This window comes from Lampris incognitus, chromosome 10, assembly GCF_029633865.1.
Source record: "Lampris incognitus isolate fLamInc1 chromosome 10, fLamInc1.hap2, whole genome shotgun sequence".
In the NCBI taxonomy this organism is placed as follows: domain Eukaryota; kingdom Metazoa; phylum Chordata; class Actinopteri; order Lampriformes; family Lampridae; genus Lampris; species Lampris incognitus.
The window spans coordinates 30,050,165-30,072,659 of NC_079220.1; the positions used below are offsets into that span (position 1 = coordinate 30,050,165).

Below are 22,495 nucleotides of genomic sequence, written 5' to 3' on the forward strand. Positions count from 1 at the left end.
AACCCTGCGTTAACCTGCCAGGGCAACCATGACTTAACCCTTAGTTCCTGGGTTGAATTCTGTCCCCAATACGTGTCCACCACATGAGCCCCCCCAGAATTCGCCCTAGTAATCGAAGTCAGGCAGGCGCGGACGGCCTGTCGTCCCCCCGCGGCGGCTCCGGATAACAGGGGCCGGAGTGTCTCCGGGAGGCATTGACGCGGGCCTGTGGAGGTCGGCCTGAGGAGCAGAAGAGGCAGCTCGGGCCTCCACGGGGGGAGGAGGCGGAGCCGGGGGACGACCGCGACGAGGAGGTTGGGCTAACTCCAATGGCTGCGTCAAGTCCAGGTGTGCGGGTTTAACTCGGTCCACTGAAACATGCTCGGCCGTGCCCCCAAAATCCACCACCAGGTGCTTAGTTCCCCGTTCCAGGACGCGGAAGGGGCCGTCATAAGGGGGTTGCAGAGGGGGGCGGTGTGCGTCGTGACGGATGAACACGTAGTCCGCTGACTGCAGACCTGGGGGCACCTGGGACACCGGCGCGCCGTGTTGGGCGGTAGGGACGGGTGTGAAAGCTCTGACCCCGTCCAGCAAGGAGGCTCGTTGGTCCACAGCTGACCAGGGACGCGTTGCATTGGGCATGAAATCGCCTGGGACTCGCAGCGGCGTGCCGTACACCAGCTCCGCAGAGGAGGCTTGTAGGTCTTCCTTCGGGGCGGTCCGCAGGCCCAGCATGACCCATGGGAGCTTGTCGACCCAGTTGCAGTCCTTGAGAGTAGCCCGAAGCGCAGCCTTCATGGACCGGTGGAAGCGCTCACATAGGCCGTTCGCCTGAGGGTGGTAGGCGGTAGTGCGATGAAGCTTGACGCCCAGAGCCTCACCCACAGCATTCCATAGCTCTGAGGTAAACTGTGGCCCGCGGTCAGATGAAAGGTCGGAAGGCGTACCGAAACGTGAGACCCACGACCCAATAAAAGCCCGGGCCACATCAGCAGACGTCGTGGATGCCAGGGGAACAGCTTCAGGCCAGCGCGTAGTCCTGTCCACCACAGTGAAGAGGTAGGTGAACCCCTGGGAGGGGGGTAGGGGACCAACCAGGTCGACGTGGACATGGTCAAATCGTCTCTCCGGCACTGCGAAGCGTTCCAGGGGCGCCTTAATGTGGCGGTGTATCTTAGCCCGCTGACAGGCAACACACGAGTCGGCCCACGCTTTCACGTCTCTCTTAAGTCCCTCCCACACAAACTTAGCAGAGGTCAGGCGCACGGATGGCTTACCGCCTGGATGAGAGAGGCCGTGCACAGCTTCAAATACGGGGCGTCTCCAGCTGTGCGGGACGATGGGCCTGGGCTGTCCTGTGGAGACGTCACACAGGAGGGTGACACCTGTGTCGCTGAAAGGAACGTCCTGCAGGCGGAGCCCCGTGTCGGAGGCCCGGAGACGGAGGATGCTCGGGTCCGTGGCCTGGTCAGCGGCCATCTGTGCATAGTCAAGGCCTAGGTGGACCGCTCCAATCACTGCCCTAGAGAGGCAGTCAGCTACCTGGTTAGACTTACCAGCGACGTGCTGGATGTCGGTAGTGAATTCCGAAATGTAGGAGAGTTGTCGCTGCTGGCGAGCGGACCATGGCTCGGCCGTCTTGGACATGGCAAACGTGAGGGGCTTGTGGTCCACGTACGCAGTAAACTCGCGGCCCTCTAGCAGGAAACGGAAATGCCGGACGGCGAGCCAGAGACCGAGGAGTTCCCTGTCAAAAGTACTATACTTGCGCTCTCGGGGTGTAAGCTGGCGACTGAAAAAGGCCAAAGGCTGCCAAGCCCCCCCCACCCACTGTTCGTGAACCGCACCAACAGCATAGTCCGATGCATCCGTGGTTATGGAAATAGGCACTGTAGGTGAAGGATGCGCTAGCAGGGTAGCCTGGGAGAGCGCAGCTTTAGTCTCGGTGAACGCACGGTCCCGCTCTGCTGTCCAGTCGACCGCCTGGTTGGGGGACATGCCTTTCAGCGCCTCGTACAGTGGCCGGATGATAAAGGCGGCTCGGGGAATGAAGCGGTGGTAGAATGTCACCATCCCGATGAACTCCCTGAGCGCACGAGCTGTTTGGGGGCGCGGAAAGGCCGCCACCGCTTCCACCTTTGAGGGCAGGGGGACTGCCCCGTCCCCAGTGATGCGGTGCCCGAGGAAATCAATGGCTGTCAGCCCGAACCGGCACTTCGCCGGGTTGACGATCAGCCCATGCTGGCTGAGGCGTGTGAAGAGGGCATGAAGATGGGACAGGTGTTCTTCCTCGGAGGCGCTGGCGATGAGTATGTCGTCCAAATAGACAAAGATGAAAGGAAGGCCACGGAGCACTGAATCCATCAGCCGCTGAAAGGACTGGGCCGCGTTTTTGAGTCCAAATGGCATTCGTAGGAATTCAAATAGGCCAAATGGGGTAGTCACCGCTGTCTTGGGGATGTCTGAGGGGTGCACGGGAACTTGATGATAACCACGGACCAGGTCGACTTTTGAGAAGACGCATTTGCCAGACAGGTTTGCAGAAAAGTCCTGGATATGCGGGACAGGATAGCGGTCGGGCGTGGTGGCGTCATTTAGTCGGCGGTAGTCCCCGCATGGGCGCCAACCTCCATCTGGCTTAGCGACGATGTGGAGTGGGGACGCCCACGGGCTGTCAGAGCGGCGGATGATCCCCATGCGTTCCAGGTGCTCAAACTCAGACTTGGCAATGGCGAGTTTGGCGGGGTCGAGACGCCTGGCTCTGGCGTAGACCGGGGGCCCCTTCGAAGCAATGTGATGCTCCACCCCATGCTTAGCGGTAGGTGCAGAGAAGGTAGGCTGGGTGAGGTCAGGGAACTCAGCGAGGAGGCGGTTGAACTTGTCTGCCTCTGAGAGAGAGTTGGCTAGACCTGCATAGGCCGCTTCCCTCCGCGTACATGCGAAGGAGGAGAAGGTTAAGGCATCGACCAGACGGCTGTTCTGAATGTCCACTAGCAAACCGTAAGCGCACAAAAAATCAGCTCCGAGGAGGGGAAGCGTTACATTGGCCATGACGAACTCCCACGTGAAACGTTGTCCACCAAAACACAGTTCTACAGACCGCACGCCGTAGGTGTGGATAGGGCTGCCGTCAGCCGTCGCCAACTGGGGGCCCCGCTCCCCGCCCATGATGTCGACGTCAGTAGCAGGGAGCACGCTTCTCTGTGCGCCCGTGTCACAAAGAAATCGCCGACCGGAGATGGTGTCGAGGATGAAGAGTAGCCTGCTCGTATCGCCAACACTCATGGCCACTACTGAGTGTTGGCCCTCTCGTTTCCCGTCGGCCTGTAGTTGCAGGGGGAACGGCACCGTTTAGCTTTCGCACCAAATCGAGCGTGGTACATACAGAGTCCAGAGGGCTTGTAGCGGTCTGACGCTGTGGCGCCACCGTCGGGCCACGCCCGCGATGTCGGCGGGGGGCCAGTGAAGGTAGGAGCCAGCACCCCGGCATGGGAGGAACGTTGTGTAGCGACGAAGAATCGGTCAGCCTCCTTTGCCAGCTCACGGGGATCAGTGATGGTGGAGTTAGCGAGCGCAGTCTGGACGTGGGGCGGCATGTTGCGCAGAAACAGCTCCATAAACAGGAAACATGGCTTTTCTTGACCCAGTAGGTTTAACATCCTGCTCATTAGCTCCGATGGTTTGCCATCTCCCAAGCCCTGAATTGCGAAGAGGCGACGTGCTCTCTCCGTTGTTGACAGTTCAAAAGTTTCAAGGAGGATATGTTTAAGTGCGGCGTATTTACCATCGGCCGGTGGGTTGGTTATGAAAACGCTTATCCTGGAAGCCGTAGCGCCCCCCAGCGCTGCCACTACGTAGTAGTACCTGGTCTCGTCTGCTGTTATGTCTCTGAGCGCGAACTGTGCCTCAGCCTGCGCGAACCATGTAGCCGCGGAAGACTCCCAAAACTCCGGCAGTTTCATTGCAACGGCGTTCGTAGCCATAATGTGTGTGGTTTCAGAAAACTTATCCGAAAACCGACGTCGGGGTCACCAGTGTAGAGCCGAAGGAACGGAGAAGACCGTAGGTTCACACTTTAGCCGTGTAGGCAACTTTCTTTAATCAACGGTAAATCAGCGAGACAAACAAAACCCACAGCTCGACTGAGCGGAGGTGGCAAGAATCCCCAGAAAACTGGCTGGACAACCATAACTTAACCCTGCGTTAACCTGCCAGGGCAACCATGACTTAACCCTTAGTTCCTGGGTTGAATTCTGTCCCCAATACGTGTCCACCACAACGTCATACTGTAGCGACCGGGGGAGGCGGTCGCTCTGACTGTCGGCGGTTCTGCGCTGGGGGAGCGCAATGGCTGATGAGACTTAATGTTAGATTTAAAAATCGTGTTTTAATGATGTGGTGTTGCTGCTAAATAGGAGACCGTTTACTGACTAACTGACTGTAGGACCGTGGCTGGGACTAATGTCGCGACTTGGGACATGTGGGGGGGGGGGTGGACTCGTTATGTTGTTGTCAGTTCTGGTCCGTTCTGGCTGGCGTGAATAAAAGAGCACTTCCGGGCTCGTGTGGTGTATGGGGCACAGGAGTTGTGATTAAAAAGAGATCTCTGCCTCTCGATTAATTCTTCCATGCCGGCTCGCCACAATACTTTTTGTTTTAGCTGGCAGCGCCCCCTACTTAAAATATCTTCCCACGTGCCTGCCCAGAATACCTTTAAAAATAAGTTCAGTAGGGGTCCGCGGTGGTGTAGCGGTCTAAGCATCGGCTTTGTGTCGATGCAGTTGCCCACCGGGGTTCGCGCCTCGGTCTCGTCAGATCCGACTATGGCCGGACTCGGTGAAGCAGCAACAATTGGCAACGCTGTCTTCGGGAGGGGGGCGGAGTCGGCTTGTGTTCGTCACATGAATGCGTCTCTGTGTGTGTCGGAAAAAGCAGTGGTTCGGCCTGGAGTCGCCTTCGAGACTGCCGGCCGGAGAGATGCAGTTGGCGAACGCATGCAGTACGAGGGTGGGTGTTTGAATTAAAATAGGGATCGATTGGCCACTAAATTGGGAGAAAAGGGGAAAAATCAGAAATAAATAAATAAAGCTCAGTAAATAATTTAGCAAAAACAAATTTGGCATGCACTGTATAAGCATTTCAACAGCTGAAACACTGTGATTGATAAACTCTGCATTGATTTGCATTTGTCCCACGTCCAGTTGGCTTGACTGAGTATTGCCAGAACCAAGGTGAGGTTTCATTCTGGAGATGGATGGAGGGCGGCTTGACAGAAGGTGGGGAGGAGAAAGATTAAGTTTTACTGCTCCATCTTCATTAGCTGGTGCTGTGCCCAACGTCCCCTTATGGACAACTGCCAAAGTGTGAGCGCTGGGAAGAGAAGGGCCAGAAGTTGCTTTGGCTGAGAGACAGAAAGATTTACTGCAGACCAAATAAGCGTCTTTATCCGTCAGCACCAACACTGCCAGCATCACGTTCATCTCGGCGGCATCCTCCAGTTATTCAGCGTGGAGGAAGCAGGTGGCAGTGAATCACTGGTCTTTACAGTGAAACACGTCACCGTTCAGGAATCATCCCATCTGACGGCTCCAGACAAGCTCAGTCTGTGGAGGAGAAACCCCTGTCTATAATCTGCAGCTATAATAAAAACCAAGTGCTCTGTCTGTGGAGAACACTGCAGTTTATCCTTACACACCTTTAATCCAACTCTTCACATCCTTTACATCTGTACAACAATCCTAATGTGGAGACACTTGGTGAAGGAGAGCTGGGGTGGACACCATGTATAACAGGAGGTACTTGTTCCAAGTTCACATCTGGCTCTTGGCATGTTGGTGCACTTTATCAATTAATTAATTAACTAACTTTATTCAAATTTTTCAACCCCGGAACGTTTTCTTTTCACCCTTGTGTTGGGTTGCCTAGTCAGCCATCCACTTCAGTGTAGCAGATAGATCTCGGAGTTAAGCTGGCATCCAGGTAGCGTAGCGGTCTTCTCGGTTGCCTACCAACACAGGGATCGCCGGTTTGAATACCCGTGTTACCTCCGGTTTGGTCGGGCGTCCCTACAGACACAACTGGCCGTGTCTGCGGGTGGGAAGCCGGATGTGGATGTGTGTCCTGGTCGCTGCACTAGCTCCTCCTCTGGTCGGTTGGGGCACTTGTTCTTGGGGGAGGGGGAACTGGGGGGGAATAGAGTGATCCTCCCACGCGCTACGTCCCCCTGGGGAAACTCCTCACTGTCAGGGGGAAAGAAGCGGCTGGCGACTCCACATGTATCAGAGGAGGCATGTGGTAGTCTGCAGCCCTGCCCGGATCGGCAGAGGGGGTGGAGCAGCAGCCGGGACGGCTTGGAAGAGTGGGGTTATTGGCCAAGTACAATTGGGGAGAAAAAAAGGGGGGATGTCGGGGTTAAATGCTCACCAGATGGGGGTGAACCTATAAAACACGTTGCTCTCCTGCTGTTCACGTAATCCCCCAATCTAAATCTACACCCACCTTCCCAGTCCATCTCTGCTGCACCGTTTAAAAAAGTGAGGCCACTTAAAACAAACCTTCAGCTCCAATATACAAGGTGTAAAATGACCAGCAACGTGGCTGTCAACATGTCTTTTATGATACAATATTTCTCCAAAACAGACCCTCGACTCAGGTTTAGCTTAAAGTAGCTACATGTTGCTAGCTAAGAAGTTAAGCTCGCCCCGACGCCTGTGCACCTCCTCATTCAATTTCAGCTTCTTAAATGTTTTAAAACTGTCACATGGCAGGTGTTAGCAAGAAGAGAAATCTTTTAACCACTCCAATTAAATGTAATAGGCCCATTTAAGGCTTTGTTTAATGACTACACTCTGTCTCTCAGATTTCCCTCCAGAGACAAAATGCTCATTCGGCCTGAACCTAGTGTCAGTATGTTTAACTGTGGTGTGTGCTGTGACCCGACTGCACCGTCCAATATCTTCCTCCCTTAAGAACATCACCTCATCTCACAGTGAGAGAGCGAGAGAGAGAGAGAGAGAGAGTGGGGGGAGAGAGGTATGTAGGGTGAATGGGTAGTGCAGTGCGTGTCACAAAGACCTGTTTAATAATGGAAGGGGACATACTTTAACACATCCCTGAATAATGGATGAGTCAGGAGCTTGATAAGCGGACATATAATATCTGAATATTTCAGGAAGAGGCCAAGCTTGTGGCAAAGGAGGCATCTAAACGCACACAGTCAAACTCAGGCACGTGTTTCTGCTCTTTGGTGTAAGTCCATCCGGTGCACCAGCCTCAGCATTGCAAACACATTAGAGAGTTTTTTGGTTTTTGTTTTTTTTTGTTCCTAAGTCCCAGTTACTGAATTCGCTAACTGGTAACATGCCACCAAGGTGTACATGAAAATATTGCCAGCGACAAATTCTCTTTGAGCCCTTGCGTGTTCTCTGCAGACTGGCCTTTCTGAGTTCAGTAAAACTGGCATTATCTAAAAGTGGACATTTAAAGGAATTTTCAAAGACAAGGCCTAAGTGGGTCAAAATCCAAGATTGCAGCAAAGCCACCTCCCTGCACCGTCGTCCCTGCCCAGCCGGAGCAGTGTGAGCAGCCCAGCGCTGAGCATCGCTTCACAGAAACTGGAAAGGAGGTTCCCATCAGAAACAAGGCTTCTCTCTCACAACAGTCACACCCATATGGGGATATGCAGCTTCTTCACTAAAGCCACAAATATACACAACACACACACACACACACACACACACACACACACACACACACACACACACACACACACACACACACACACACACACACACACACACACACACACACACACACACACACACACACACACACACACACACACACACACACACACACACACACACACACACACAGAACCTCTACACTAGTCTATGACAGTGATCCCTGCAACACCATGTTGTAATATCCTTTCATTTCACAATGGAGCTTCCTACTATGATAATAAAACAAGGGTGGGGACGTGGTGAAGTGTGTAAGTCAAAGTCAACGTGTCTTTATTATCCCTTACAGGGAAATCAGCTTGCAGCCAGTATAATTAAAAACTCTCACACAAAAACAAAACATACAAACACCTAGGCAGAACTGACAACAGGACATAGTGGGCAAGGAGAACCAAAGGTGTATTCGTAACTTACCGAGGCGTCTCCGGTGCTACTCTTCACCCTGGTATCCAAGTGGCGGTGAGCCATTTCTTCCTGGGACTCGACCCGCTGCACCAGCCGCTCGGGATAGGTGACCTGGGCCGCGGTGTCCCCGCCGTCGTGCAGCCCCGGCGGCGCCAGCCAGTCCCACGCAGCCGCATCCTGCCCCGCAGCCGCACTCCCCTCTCCACCTGTCCGCGGGATGGGGCACACATCGAGTTAAGGAGCCAACAGGCCCAACACAATTCAGCCACATTTCTCATCAGCGAGGCCACGGGGCGCTTCTTCCGCGTTCAGAGACGAACAGTTTGAATGATTAGTTGGATTAAAGCGCTGCTATGAATTGTGCTAAAATTGTAGCGGCGAAGAAGAGCTGCGGCGGAAACGTGTCGATGCAGCAAATGTACCGCATCGGCTGCGCTGTGACGGGAGACGGACTTCACACTTGGCACCAGAGATGCCCCCCGCTACAGTAAAATCGCCAACTACAGGGGGTGGGGGGTGGGGGGGGGAGTGTTTGCTGGTGCAAAATGTGATTAACAGTAGCGGGGTAAAAGTTGGAAAGGAAACGAGTGCGTATCCCCCCTCTCTCCCTCTCTCTTTTTTTTCTCTACACCTCCCCATTCTCTCTCTCTCTCTTACCTGAAACCGCAAGCCTCTCGCCCACTGCAGCAAAGACCAAGCACAACACTGCCAGCATGATCTTCACATATTCCCTCGGATGAACGTCGACAGCGTCAAAATGTCATAGATGCCAGATGGGGGGGGGGGGGCGATGATGCGCGGTATAAATTATGTCTAAAGACTCAAATAAGGCGGCTAAACATCTGACGATGATCGTCCTCTCATCTCCGTGCTCCGCTTCCAGCCAGCAGTACGATCATCGGGATTTGCATATCAGAAGAAAAAAAAAAGAAGAAGAAGAAACATATGGCAAGAGCTGATCAATAAAGGCCTGGAGAATGATCTGTAATAGTATGAAGAAATAGTAAAACGGGGAGGGCGCACGTATTCAAGGCTGCGCGGGTGTGCATGGGTGTCAGGGGTGAGTTTTACGTGTTTGTGTGTGTTTGTATGTGTGTGCGCGTGCGTGCGTGCGTGTGTGCGTGCGCGAATCTGCGGTATGCGGAAACGGAGGATGGAAGATGAAGAGACTTGCGTTGGGTCTGCGGTGATGAGGACACGTGGGACGGTGGTACCCTCCCTCATCTCTCACACAGCATCCTCCCGTTGCCATGCAGGTCTCTGCGCAGGAAGGACGCGCGAGTATGCGTCAGCTCGGCGTAATGTGCGCAAGGAAGCAGGATGTAGGTAATAGGATGTAGATTAACAGTTCGTTTTCACATTCAAATCGATGAAAAAGGTAGAGCCTTTTAATGACTGCGCCGACTAAAAGATGAAGTCCGCGATCCATCTGCGTGTGTCCCTGCTGTCATTTCACCACGGAGAGGAGCCATTGGATGCAGTGCCGAGATACGGGATAGAGGAAACTGACTGGATGGTGACTCAAAACACACGTAGTATTGGGAATATAGTACAATGACATATTACACTAATGTTAGAGCGAGAGCGAGAGAGAGAGCGAGAGAGCGATAGTCTGAACATATTTGAATGTTACTGTCAGACCAGGGCCCTGGCAATGAACATCAAAAAGACCAAAACAATGATACGTTTAAAAAAGATCCAGATGTCAGAGAAACAAATATCACTTTACAATTGGGACACATATCATTGAAAACTGTTTGAAATATAATTAACCATTATTCCATCCATTATCCGTGCCGCTTATCCTGCTCTCAGGGAGCCTATCCCAGCGGTCATTGGGCGGCAGGTGGGGAGACACCCTGGACAGGCCGCCAGGCCATCACACACACACCACCTAGGGACAATTTAATATGGCCGATTCACCTGACCCACATGTCTTTGGACTGTGGGAGGAAACCGGAGCACCCGGAGGAAACCCACGCAGATACGAGGGGGGGGGCATGCAAAATTCACACATAGGACGACCCCCCCCAAGGTTGGACTACCCCGGGACTCGAACCCAGGACCTTGCTGCGAGGCCACCGCGCCGCCCAGAATATAATTATATAATATAACAATAAACATATAATTATTTAGGCTTGAAAATAAGACCCACTGGAAATTTCAAACCAGCAGTCAAGGAACTGAGAGAGAGAGAAAGCACGCAGAGCATTTTATGCAATCAAAAGACAAATTCACATTCAGATTCCAATTTTAATTTGGCTCAAATTACTTCAATCAGTTAAAGAACCCATTCTGCTCTATGGAAGCGAAGTGTGGGGCCCACAAACAAACCTAAACTTTGAACAATGGGGGAAAACATCCAACTGAAAATGCACACACTGACTTTTGTAAGAGCATCCAGCAGGTGTACAGAACAACAACTAATAATGCCTGCAGAGCTGAATTGGGCCAATTTCCATTATTACTGAAAATCCCAAAACAATCGATTAAATATTGGCTTCATCTAAAAGCAAGTGACCCCCACTCCTACCACCACGAAGCCCTGCAGAGCCAAGAGGTGAGCAAAGACAAAGGTCACCTCACTCAGCTGGTCCTGACGCTCCGTTCCAGTCCAAGCAGGGTTCTGCCTCAGGACCAGTCTGACACCAGGACTATCAGATTCAATCAAATTATAACACAACAGCAATAAAAGTACCTCACCTATTGGGACACAAAATCACACACACAAAGTAAAATGCAATGCTATCTGGCCCTAAAAAGACTGGGAACCTACCGAACCACAGTGACTGATGTTAAACCCAGAAACATGTTAACACAGTGCAGTCTGAGTGCTCCTAGCCTGGCCATAGAAACAGGCAGATAGAAGAAAACATGGCTGCCAAAAGAGGAGCCACTGTGCCAACATTGTGGAGGAGCTGCTGTAGAGACAGAGCAGCACTTCCTCATACAGTACCCAAAATTTAAACTAATCAGGGAACAATTGTTTCCCAAAATTCAACAATAAACACCCACCATTTATTAAATCAGATAACAGAAAACTACAAATTATACCGGGGGAAATGAAAGACAGTTGCATTCTGGCAGGACAGTTTATCTCTGCCTGCCGCCACACGAGGGAATCAGAATGACTTGCTGATCTGCATCAGGCCTCAGTTTTAAGCTGCCTTTTTATTTATGTATTATATGTATATATTATTGTCATGTATATTTGTTAACATTCGTTATTTGTACAATGCTTTGGCGATACGGTATTTTGTTATGGTCATGCCAATAAAGCAATTTGCATTTGAGAGAGAGAGAGAGAGAGAGAGAGAGAGAGAGAGAGAGAGAGAGAGAGAGAGAGAGAGAGAGAGAGAGAGAGAGAGATTGTTGGGGGTTGGGGGGGTGATGCTGATGAAGTTTTTCCTGATCTGTCACAATACCCACAAGGCCAGTACAAGAGATTCTTAAAGACCACTATAGGGCCAATCGATGACCTGGCCAAGTTTCTAGGGGGCAATACATCAACCGTTAAACTTCAAGCATACGTTACCGTCTCAGCCCAGAAAAATATTGGCCTCCTTGAAGCAGTTAAGTCCTCCGCTGCAGTACATCCCACTAATGGAAGCACACTGTGCATTCTGACAAGCCTTGCTAAATATTTCATCCCCACCTCGACGACTATAACGGCCCATGGGAGACAGTGTGGAAGACAGAACGGCTGCTGTGTACGTTCAAGAGCCCAATTTATAACCCGTCATTCAGACTCCACCAACAAAAACAGATCTGGTGATGGTATATTGTAACTCTTAGTCAGAATGTAAAAAACGAGTATACCCACATCATTTATCTGCGTCCCTGCAGCTGTTTGAGCCAAGCAGAGGAACATAAAACGACTACCAGGCTTACAATGACGAAGGACCCACAAAGCAGACTGACACTGGCAGTAAAAGTTCCAAAAAGGGGCGCCCGTAGCGTATCGTAGCGGTCTACCAACGCGGAGATCGGCGGTTCGAATCCCCGTGTTACCTCCGGCTTGGTCGGTTGTCTCTACAGACACAATTGGCCGTGCCTGCGGGTGGGAAGTCGAATGTGGGTATTTGTCCTGGTCGTTGCACTAGCGCCTCCTCTGATCGGTCTGGGCGTCCCCCGGATCGGCAGAGAGGGGTTGGAGCAGCGACCGGGACGGCTCAAAAAACGGGGGGTGTCAAAAAAGGTTTAATCGGGCAAAAAGGTCGGTACACGGGACTCAATCAGATCAGGCAGAGGTATCAAAAAGGTTGATACTAGAGCCAACGGGGTGTAGGCACGGAAGTAGCCGTGATTGGCTGTTGCGTCGGCCAATAGACAGCGCGGAACCTCGAAGCGCACTGACTTGAAACAAACGAATCATCGACTCGGGGTCCTCCGATTACATATGAAGTCACGGATTACAACGCTAGCTTTATAGTTATTTAGCTGTGTGTTTTTTTACAATCCACGTTGACATAAAGTTGGTTAGTAAAGGTGCGAGGGCCGAAGTCCCGAGCTGCGTCTAAGGAGCGAGGCCGCAGGCTCAGGAACCCCCCACGAGTGAATGCGCGCGAGGGCCGAAGGCCCGAGCTGCATCTAACGTCAATCACCCGCTGTTCCTAAACGAAACTAGCTAACTAACGTTAACTTAATTCGCCCCAACTATTTCTCTGTCTGTTGGTCTGGCAGTCAGTGCGCTTCGAGGTTCCGCGCAGTCTACTGGCTGACGCAACAACCAATCACGTCTACTTTCGTGCCTACACACCGTTGGACCTAGCATCAACCTATCAAAAACGACAGGTAAAAGGCTTGGTTCACCATCTGAACGACTTATGTGAAGACGGACACGTACCACCCTCCCCATCTACAAAACTTTGCTGGTTCCAGCTGCCAAGAACAGCAGTATGATCAAGGCACAGCTTACAACCCCCCCCCAAAAAAACAAAAAAAACCCCAAAAAAACCGCAATGCTCAAAAGACTTGCTATGACAGATCCAGCAGACCCCTTCAGCCATTGGCCCGGAGACATGTAGTAAGGTTGCAGACTCCACAAGGGTTTGACCAAATGGGTACAGTAAAAAACATCTGTCAAGAACCAAGATCTTACATCATACAATCAGAGGGAAAGAGTACAGAAGAAACAAGAGACACATTCTTCCTGTCTTGAAACCACCACCGCCACAGGTTGACCTCAGTGACCCTAGCATCATTTTCCAACAACCAACTGACCAGCATGGACACAACAATCATCCGTCTCTCATGAGAGGCACCCTCAGCAAAACTTGCAGCGAAATGCCAGTGAAAAAGAGACTGTTCAGAAGACGTTCCAGCCCACCCAGAACTCAGTTGATGGCCCATCCCCCAGCACGGGCAGGCCGCGTTTGTAAGCCAAACAGAAAATACATGCAATGAACAGTATAAGGACAACAATCAGAGGGGCTGTTGAAAAAAAAAGTTTCTTTATATGCATACAGCAAGACATTAGGATTTGGATACATTTGATCTCATATTCATTTTACTTCATACTTAGCTGTAATGGCCAGGACTATATTGTTATACTTTCCTGCAGAGTATTATTTGTGTTCTTAGTATTGGAAGCATAGCTAAAGAGAAAGGATGTAGAACATTGTATTTGTTCCAACACATTTTTGACATGTAACAGCCACCGTACTAAGGCAACCGCCTACTACTGCTACAGGAAGTACGTCAGCAGTCGGTCTGCCAGTTACATACAAAGAGTTCTGTTAAAAAAAACCCCCAAAAAACAAAACAAAAACAAAAACAAAGAGTTCTGTTGTTCCAATCAATAAACTTGTTAAACGTTCTCCAGTGTCTGACCACTCGTCATTCTGCAGATATATGATGGCTACATGTCATCAGAAAGCACTCGCAGAGTCAGGTATGGATGTCAGTTGTGATGATATCAGGAATCAGGAACACTTTTTTGTGTTCCTGATTCCTGATGTCCACCACCACCATCTGAGGTCAATAACTGCTGAGATACTGCCCCTCTACCTAGATGCAGACATCCTCCTGCTCATTGGACGAAACCTTCTTAGAGCTCACAAGGTGAGAAAGCAGCTCAGTGGCAGAGACAACGACCCATACGCACAGAAGCTCGACTTGGGCTGGGTTATCATAGGCGATGTGTGCCTCGGCAGTGCTCACAAGCCAACTGAGTGCTCTAAAAACGCATGTGTTAGATAATGGACGCCCAAGCCTTTTCACCCCCTGTGACGGCCGCATCAATGTGAAGGAGAACTTCAGTCTGAATTACTCGAAAGCCACTCCCCATCAACTTCAAGATTCAAGCCCATACTCAAGACCAACTGAAGAGAGTTTAGGAGAGACTGTCTTTCGCTGCACTGATACCGACAACCAGCTTGCGCCATCTGTCGAAAACATGCTCTTTCTGAAGAAGATGGAAGGAGTCTTCAAAGGTGAAACTAACAGCTGGGTCGCCCCATTACAGTTTCGCAGCCCCAGATGTCTACTCCCACACAACAGACCCTATGCCTACAAGCGGCTTATGTCTCGTTGACGCCAGCTGGACAAGAAGGAAGACATGAGAGCACACTTTCTCGAGTTCATGGAGAAAATGCTTGATAACAATCATGCAGAGCTGGCACCACCTTGTGACAAAGATAAAGAGAGATGGTATCTTCGCACTTTCGGGGTCTACCACCCACAGAAGCCTGGTAAAATTCGTGTGGTGTTTGACTCGAGTGCACAGTTTAATGGAGTGTCTCTTAACGACGTGCTGCTTTCGGGGCCAGACCTCAAAACCACCCTGTTGTCAGATGTTGAAATTCGCTCTAAGGTGACAGTGCTTGCCACTACAATGTCTACAAGTCATTTGGGTTCAGCACACTTTGAGAGCTTCTCACAGTGGACCATCCTCATCAAAGCTTCATTAAGTCCAAAGATGACATAAGTTGTGCAGACTGGCACCTCTGTAAGACAAGTCTCACAGATGAAGACTTGATCCAAGCAGAGCACACAGTCATCAGATGTGTCCAACGTGAAGCATATGCAAAAGAAATCAAATGCATAATGGCAAAACATGACTTAATATCTAACAGTTCCCTCTGCAAGCTTCACCAAATCATTGATGACAATGGCCTACTATGGGTAGGAGGACGCCTTACAGAGTCGAAGTTTCTGAGACATGAAGTCAACCCTCTTCTAATCCCAGGAAAGCATCACATTGCTACACTGCTCATCTGTCACCATCATGCAGCCGTAAAGCATCAGAGAAGACACCGAACTGAGGGAGCTGTAAGAGCAAGTGGTTTATGGGTAGTAGGAGCAAAGAGAGCTATCAGAAGCATCATCCACAGATGCATGACTTGCAGGAAGCTACAAGGCAGAACGGAGCAGCAAATCATGGCAGACTTACCTGCTGAGCGCTTACAGATTGATCCTCCATTTTCTTATGTTGGGCTTGGTGTATTCGGACCATGAGAGGTCATTGCACGCCGTACGAAAGGTGGACAAGCCAACATTAAGAGATGGGCGGTTCTGTTTACGTGCACGTCCACTAGAGCTGTTCATATCGAGGTGATTGAAATTATGAGCTCCTCTAGCTTCATCAATGCACTCGCAGATTCTTCGCGATCAGAGGCCCTGCTAAGCAGCTGCAGTCTGACTGTGGGACCAACATTGTTGGTGCATCCAGGGAACTGAAACTGGATCCTCCGAGTCCTGCTGAGACAAGTGTGGAAGACTACCTACTCGAACAGAGATGTTTTGGGGTGTTCAACCCACCCCACTCATCTCACATGGGTGGCACGTGGGACCGCATGATAGATATTGTGTGGTGAATCTCCAAATCAATGCTCCCACAAGCTGGACACTCTAGGCTGACTCATAAGGTTCTGACAACATTAATGGCTGAAGTCACAGCTATTATTAATGTAAGACCTATAGTGCCTGTCTCCTCTGAACCAGAAGCACCTCTGATCCCGACCCCTGCAGCTCTCCCCACCCAGAAGTTCGATGTAGCCTTACCTCCTTCTGGAGACTTCACCAAGTGCGACATGTTTAAGCATCAATGGAAGAGGGATCTGGTTCTTGCTGACACCTTCTGGGCTTGATGGCAGAAAGAGTATCCCAACACACTTCAGAGACGTCAAAAGTGGCAGCTAAATAGGTCAAACCTGAAGGAAGGGGACACTGTTCATCTGAAGGTTAAGCAAATAAAAAGAAATAAATGGCAACGGGTGTCATTGTGAAGGCTCTCCCAAGCAAAGATTGAGTAGTCGGGAAAGTGGAGGTCACTTACCCGTCACAAGACTACTAAGACTTTCTCCAGATCATCGCAGAGTGTTGTCTCCAGAAGATTAGATTATGTAAATGTTTATTGTGGCATTTTAAATAATGCCAGACGGGGAGTGTAATGGAACGGTTTCCTTTATTTTTAGAGCCTTCCTGCCACTAGGGGCATAGTTCCATTATCTTTAGAGTCTTTTGCCTTCTAGTGGCATAGTTAAATACTGCGGTTTCAGCTACTTCCTTTTCATGTGACAACAAAGAAAATTGTGTCTTCAGTGCAGCAATTTTTATGCTCCATCATTAGCCATCACCGACTTTCTACCCCTTTGAGTGGCAATATCTGTAAGTAAAACTATTACCCATCATTGCTAGACTCTTTATTTTGAATTATTTTTACATATTTGCTACAGTTTATATAATTTTGGTAACACGTATGACAGGACATTTTAATGATGGTATTCAGGCTATACTTTTGATACTAGCATAAATACAGTGTTCAGTGTGATACCTGATTAGTTACAACTTACATTTTATTCCTGCAAAGAAAAATTTTAGTTTTTTACTTACGTTCGTTTCCTGAAAAATAAAGGATTATTTATCATAACTGTAACTCTAGATTGAGTAAGCTATTTTCTATTGTATACTGATGAATGCCTTTCTGTATGTTTATTTTCAGTTTCATACTTCTTTGGTATTGAATCCCATCCATATTCAACACTGCTCTGTTCCTTGGAGGATACGATGCAAGGGAGAGTTTAGCTGGCTGTAAAAACCTAATATAGGACAAGCGTCACATTGGGTGTAGCAGTACAATAGTCAACGCCAGGTGAGGCCGCCGCCAGACCGCCCGGAACTGCAGGTCTGTATGGGCTAGCAGTTAGCTTAGCCTGCCTCGCGTCCACGTCCTGTTACCTCCTCGGTCACAACTTCAGGCGGGGTCGCGTTCCTTGGGCCCACAAGATGAAGCAGATCAAGCTCTCCAAGCCGATCCCGAGCCAGCTCTCCCAGCCATCAAACGAAGACAAAACTTCAATGCAGACGTGGACAAAGACACTGCAAGGACGGTACTGGGTGAGGCCGCTGCAAACGTGAATTTGCCCCGCTATCTTCCCACACCGAAAGTGGAAAAATCTGATCTTTATAGCAACATCTACACAACAGGTTTGGGCAATGAGGCCAGGGATGTTTCATCTTAGATGAGGGGTTCAGTGATGAGATGACATATAATTGACAGTTTATCAGCCATAGCAAAACATGTACCTGTGACTGCCTTCATAGCAGACTAGTGAGTGCAGTCCATGTTGAATTTAAATGCTGTGAAGCCCACTGACAGACGTTTGACAAAATGCTCACAAAACATCCACAACTGAGATTACAAAAAAGTCACAATAAACGAGCTCACAATCTCCCATCCTTGATGTTTTATGTGCCTATACATTTACCCCCCCCACACACACACACTTGTATTTCCACCTTTATGAGGACCCCTCATCAGAATCAACTTTATTGGCCAAGTGTGCTTATGCACACAAGGAATTCAACTCCGGTTTACAATAGCTTCTAGAACTTCTAGTTCTAGTATATCACTTAAAGAGAAAAAAAGGAAACGAGCAAAAGTAAAATAAATAGGAGTAATAAACAGAATACTGGAGGCAAGCATGTGTGCATGTGCACAACACGGCATGTCACAACAATACGGAGTGTCACGCCTACACTATAATTATATGATATATAAATTGACTACATTCATTCACTGGCCCTTAACCCTAACCTTAACCCATTCTTAACCTAATTCCAATTCTAACCTTAACCCTAAGCCCGAATCGTAACCCTAAAACAGACCCTTAAAGAAGTGACGACCAGACAGAATGTCCTCACTTTGCAAATGTGTCCCTACTGTGATGCTTAAAAACTCAGAATTGGTTCTCATAAAGATACAAGTACGAAAACACACACACACACACACACACACACACACACACACACACACACACACACACACACACACACGGTTGATAGCGACACGCTGCCCTCTGCTGGACACAAGCTGTATCACACGTCTTCAAACAAACTGAGTGTGTGTGTGGTAATTAATCAAGGTGATGACGTCCACCTGGGAAGTCTCACCGGCTGCGCTCTGATGGCAACACTGATTAATTAGCTCACCCTACCGCAGCGTTTTGCCATTGCCGAGAAGCTATAAAAAATGGGTTAGCAAAACGCCGACGTCTTTTTGAAGAAAAGTAAGAAGCGTTGTTGGTGATGGCGGAAATGAACGTGAGCTGGAGCGTGCCGGGGCTCCAGCTGTTCAACTGCACACAAGCCGAATGCGGGGCGACGTTTACGCGCCAGTGGAGGCTGAGAGAACACGAGAAGGCGCATATCGAAGCGGTAAGGAACAGCTTATTGTCGTTAATATTCAAGAACTCAAAAGTTAATTGGCTCAAATTGTGTAGTGTTTTTTTTTTAAATGTGTATTAAACGTGAAGTTAGATTACTCGTGGGGGAAAACAAAACCCAATACTGACTCTCCATCCCAGCGCCCGTTTAAATGCAGGTTTGTTAACTGCGGTCGTCGCTTCACCCGGAAAGCCCACCTGAGGCGCCACGCTGTGCAGCACACCGGCGTCAAGGCATTCATGTAAAATTGGTCAGCTTCTTGTTTTTCCTCTTACTCTGGTCCTCTTCCCGCCACACGGCTACCGTATGTTTATCCTGTCGTTCAGCAGATGCTCCTTCCAATGTTGCCCAAAAAGTTTCTTCAACGCACACTGTCGGGAGAAGCACGTGCAGCATGCTCACGGGAAGGGCCGGTGGTTCAAGGTTTGTCCACATGGTGGCGCTGAAGAACAATGTCACAGCTCTGCAACTTAATGGGGCCTAATTCGTTTGTCAAACTGCTTCTTGGTGTTTTTTTGTCCTCAAGTGTAGTAAACCAAACTGTTCCTTGACCTTCAAGAAACGTAGACTCCTGAAACTGCACATGAAGGAGCATGGCGTAACTGCTAACTTCAGGTATGCACAGCGGAAGTATAATTCTGTGGCATACTTTGCGGCAGTGATACTCGAACCATGTGCCACGGAGGGCTGAGAATATACAAGTTTCCATTCTAACGTGACTCCACACCAGCTGATCTCATAGATTTGCATAGCTTACATTGAAAGAGGACACGTCAGCGAACCGGGTCTCTGCACAACTGTAGCCCACTGACTTCCGGTTTCTACTGCAGCGGTCACACCAGTTTCCTGTTTGTTGGCGTGTGCTATTGACGATGGCATATTTTTCGCGATGCCTGCAAGATTTACCATGGATAAATGTGAACGACGTGCACTTAATTGTCGACAGACTTTCACCTGCACCTACCAGCAAACGCGTGAGAAGTTTCAAGTTGTACGTATCAAGTTACGTCTACAATTATGAGGATGAGTATCATAATAAGCCCCACACGGCAACAAACAGAAAACTGGTACGACCGCTGCAGTAGAAACCGGAAGTCAGTGGACTACAGTTATGCAGAGTCGACTGAATTCTGGCTGGAATGAGATACAATGATGCATGAATGTGTACCACTGCTTTACAGAAACCTGTACCATAATGCTGTGAACCAATGACGTCACTGTAGTTGTACTTATTTGTAGGAAAGGGTGTACTTGAGTAGAAATTAGTGGTCTCCATCATTGCTGCAGGGTAAGCTTTGCTGTCGGGTAATAACGAGGTGTGGGTAAGCCATGAGTGGGCATGCCACTTTTGACTCTTCTTTCTGTATTTGGTGTTGTGCGTAGATGTTCAAAGGATGGTTGCGGTGCCATGTTTGACTCCCACATTGCCCGAAAAGCCCATGAGAAAAAGCATGCAGGTTGGTCCATTGACAAGTCTGGCACGGGTTCTTTCATCCCTGCAGAATATCAATAAAGGGTCATGGCTGCATACACATGTAATATTATTAATACAAGTTTATATTGTGACAGGATTTTTTTTCTTCCATGAACTAAATCTGTGAAAAAGCTTAATTAGAAAAATGGTGGTAGTCTCCCAATTTGGTGATGCTTTCACACTGGGCTCATGTGGTTTCACTTTGTAGGGTATCGCTGTCAAAAGGCCAACTGCAATTTTATTGAATATACCTGGGGGAAACTTCAAAAACACATGGCAAAACACCCAGGTAAGAGCAAACAGCCACTCTGGCTCCTTATACCCAGGATGTAGAGCTGGGTTTTTTTTTTTTTAATATAAATTAACAAAGTGTAATGCAGCTTGATCAGCATTTCAGCGTGACTTATTTGCAAGAGTATATGTCCCTTGTCAAATCCTTCCAAATTGATACAAACAGTATGGCTTGTCTTATTTTTCCAGTAACCTTCACCTGTAGAGCATGCCAGAAGGTATTCAAGAAAGCGGGTTCTTTGAGCAGACACGAGCGGGCCCACACCTCACATAAACCAGTGCTGGTCTGCCCCAAGTCTGGCTGCTCTGCTTTCTTCTCAACGACGTTCAATCTGGAGCACCACATCCACAAGGTGCACCTGGAGCACCTCAAATACAGCTGCTTGTTCCCTGACTGCCCACGCATGTTTGCTATGCGGGTATGTAATCTGGCTTTCTCTGTGGTGGTGGTTGAAATTAGCACCCCCCCCCCCAAAGAACTGCTGCACTTTAGACGCTCCTCTGAGTTTCAGTGAAATGACTTCCAGTATTTGGTGTAGGGTGCATTTCCTTGCTCAGTTTGTGCCAGTGATGTGGTCTACGCACTGAATGGCCTTCAGCAATTCTCTTTTTACATGAAATAATATTGCAAGTCCAATTAGACATATGACTTACTGGATGTTCATGAATTGACAATTTTGAGTACATGAAATATTTAACAGATCTCAGTTGCAATAAAAGCTGCTGTCTAAGATTGGACTATTTATGGCTTTGTTTCTCTCAGGAGAGTATGACTAGACACCTTCGTCATCATGACCCAATCACCCCAGCTTTGCAGGTAAGCCTGCTGTTGGTATACTGTGAAAAGATGAGACGGGGGTCCATCACACCACTGTGCCAAAGAGACAGTAGCTGGTGGGGTGCTATTGATTTTTATCAGTTGACCCACGCTTTGAACTTGTTTTGTGCTTATGTCATATCAGCTGGAATAGTACCTTGTTAAATTTACCATGATTTCCACCACTTGCTTTTTCTCAGAAGCGCCTGCAGTCCAAGTTATTGCAGAAACGTGTGAGTGGGCGTCGCACGCCGCTAGTGGAGGAAGACTTGCGTCGCCTCTTTGACCTGCGCATGCGCATCCACCGACGTGCCAAAGTGGAGGCCAACCTCTTAAGCCTCTTCAATGAGCGCAAGTTGACGCGCAACGTTGACCCGGAAGTGAACCTGCGTAACCTGTTTAGCATCAAACCCACCTTGCCCTGTAAACCTTCCGCTTAAAAAAAACGTGGACATGAATAATTTTTTTTTGTTGCAAATCTTAGTTCGAATCGATTATTCCAAGCTTTTGGAATCGTTCCCTGTAATTTGAGGATATCTGACATTTTTTTGTCCTGAAATGGCTGTAGCCATTAACATGACTGAACATGTTGGTGTTAATGTAATTCAATATTTCAGTGCTTGAATGCAAAGCTTTGAGACAGAGTACTGTAAATCTGTCACCATGTATGGAACAAGCAACTTAATAAAGTTTTTGGTGGTACTTCAATAATCTCACGAGTTCTGTAAATGGGTAACGGCTACATACTGATCAAGATGCATTTAAATGATCAGTTTTCATGCACTCGTATATCAACCTGCTGCTTTTGCTTTGACCATTTCTGAACATTTCGGTCACATAAAACTGCATATGAACAGTCACTTCCTACACCTAGAGGTGTCTAAACACGGTTAACTGACTTGTATCAATGCGTGTGACTAATGTCCTGGAACTTGTTTTGTCATGCTCCTTTTGGCAGCCTTTTCCCAGCCCTAACGGCAGAGATGACCGCATACTTTAAAAAGCATCAATGAAGCTCCAACACGGAGGTACCTGTCAGTGCTGAACCTTTTACTTCTGCCCAAGGTCGTTCTCTATAGATGCTGCAGCCTCAAGCCCACACTATCAAACAGCCTGTTC

General features: G+C 48.9%; 2 protein-coding genes across 2 annotated transcripts in view; one reads left to right on the forward strand and one right to left on the reverse strand.

Moving 5' to 3' along the window:
• Nucleotides 1-9,350, reverse strand: part of LOC130119790 (disintegrin and metalloproteinase domain-containing protein 11-like) — a 36,141-nt gene extending 26,791 nt beyond the window's left edge. The window contains exons 1-3 of the mRNA XM_056288386.1: nucleotides 9,301-9,350; nucleotides 8,784-8,857; nucleotides 8,136-8,326 (exon numbers count right to left, since the gene is read on the reverse strand). Coding sequence (XP_056144361.1) covers nucleotides 8,136-8,326; nucleotides 8,784-8,857; nucleotides 9,301-9,350 — 315 coding nt within the window. The remainder of the gene's footprint in view (nucleotides 1-8,135; nucleotides 8,327-8,783; nucleotides 8,858-9,300) is intronic.
• A 9,240-nt stretch (nucleotides 9,351-18,590) lies between these two features.
• Nucleotides 18,591-21,987, forward strand: 42sp43 (P43 5S RNA-binding protein). The gene is made up of 9 exons (XM_056288685.1): nucleotides 18,591-18,785; nucleotides 18,935-19,035; nucleotides 19,124-19,217; nucleotides 19,321-19,409; nucleotides 20,178-20,251; nucleotides 20,477-20,557; nucleotides 20,749-20,978; nucleotides 21,323-21,376; nucleotides 21,577-21,987. Exons 1-9 carry the CDS (start codon nucleotides 18,657-18,659, stop codon nucleotides 21,814-21,816), a joined length of 1,092 nt encoding a protein of 363 aa, XP_056144660.1. The 5' UTR covers nucleotides 18,591-18,656; the 3' UTR covers nucleotides 21,817-21,987.
• Nucleotides 21,988-22,495: the final 508 nt, after the last annotated feature.

Excerpts from the sequence above, each read along its gene's own strand:
- 42sp43 (XM_056288685.1), top strand. The coding sequence starts at position 18,657 with ATGGCGGAAATGAACGTGAGCTGGAGCGTGCCGGGGCTCCAGCTGTTC. Across the intron at positions 20,252-20,476 it reads CCATGAGAAAAAGCATGCAG|GGTATCGCTGTCAAAAGGCC; the intron begins GTTGGTCCATTG and ends TTCACTTTGTAG. Across the intron at positions 20,558-20,748 it reads ACACATGGCAAAACACCCAG|TAACCTTCACCTGTAGAGCA; the intron begins GTAAGAGCAAAC and ends TTATTTTTCCAG.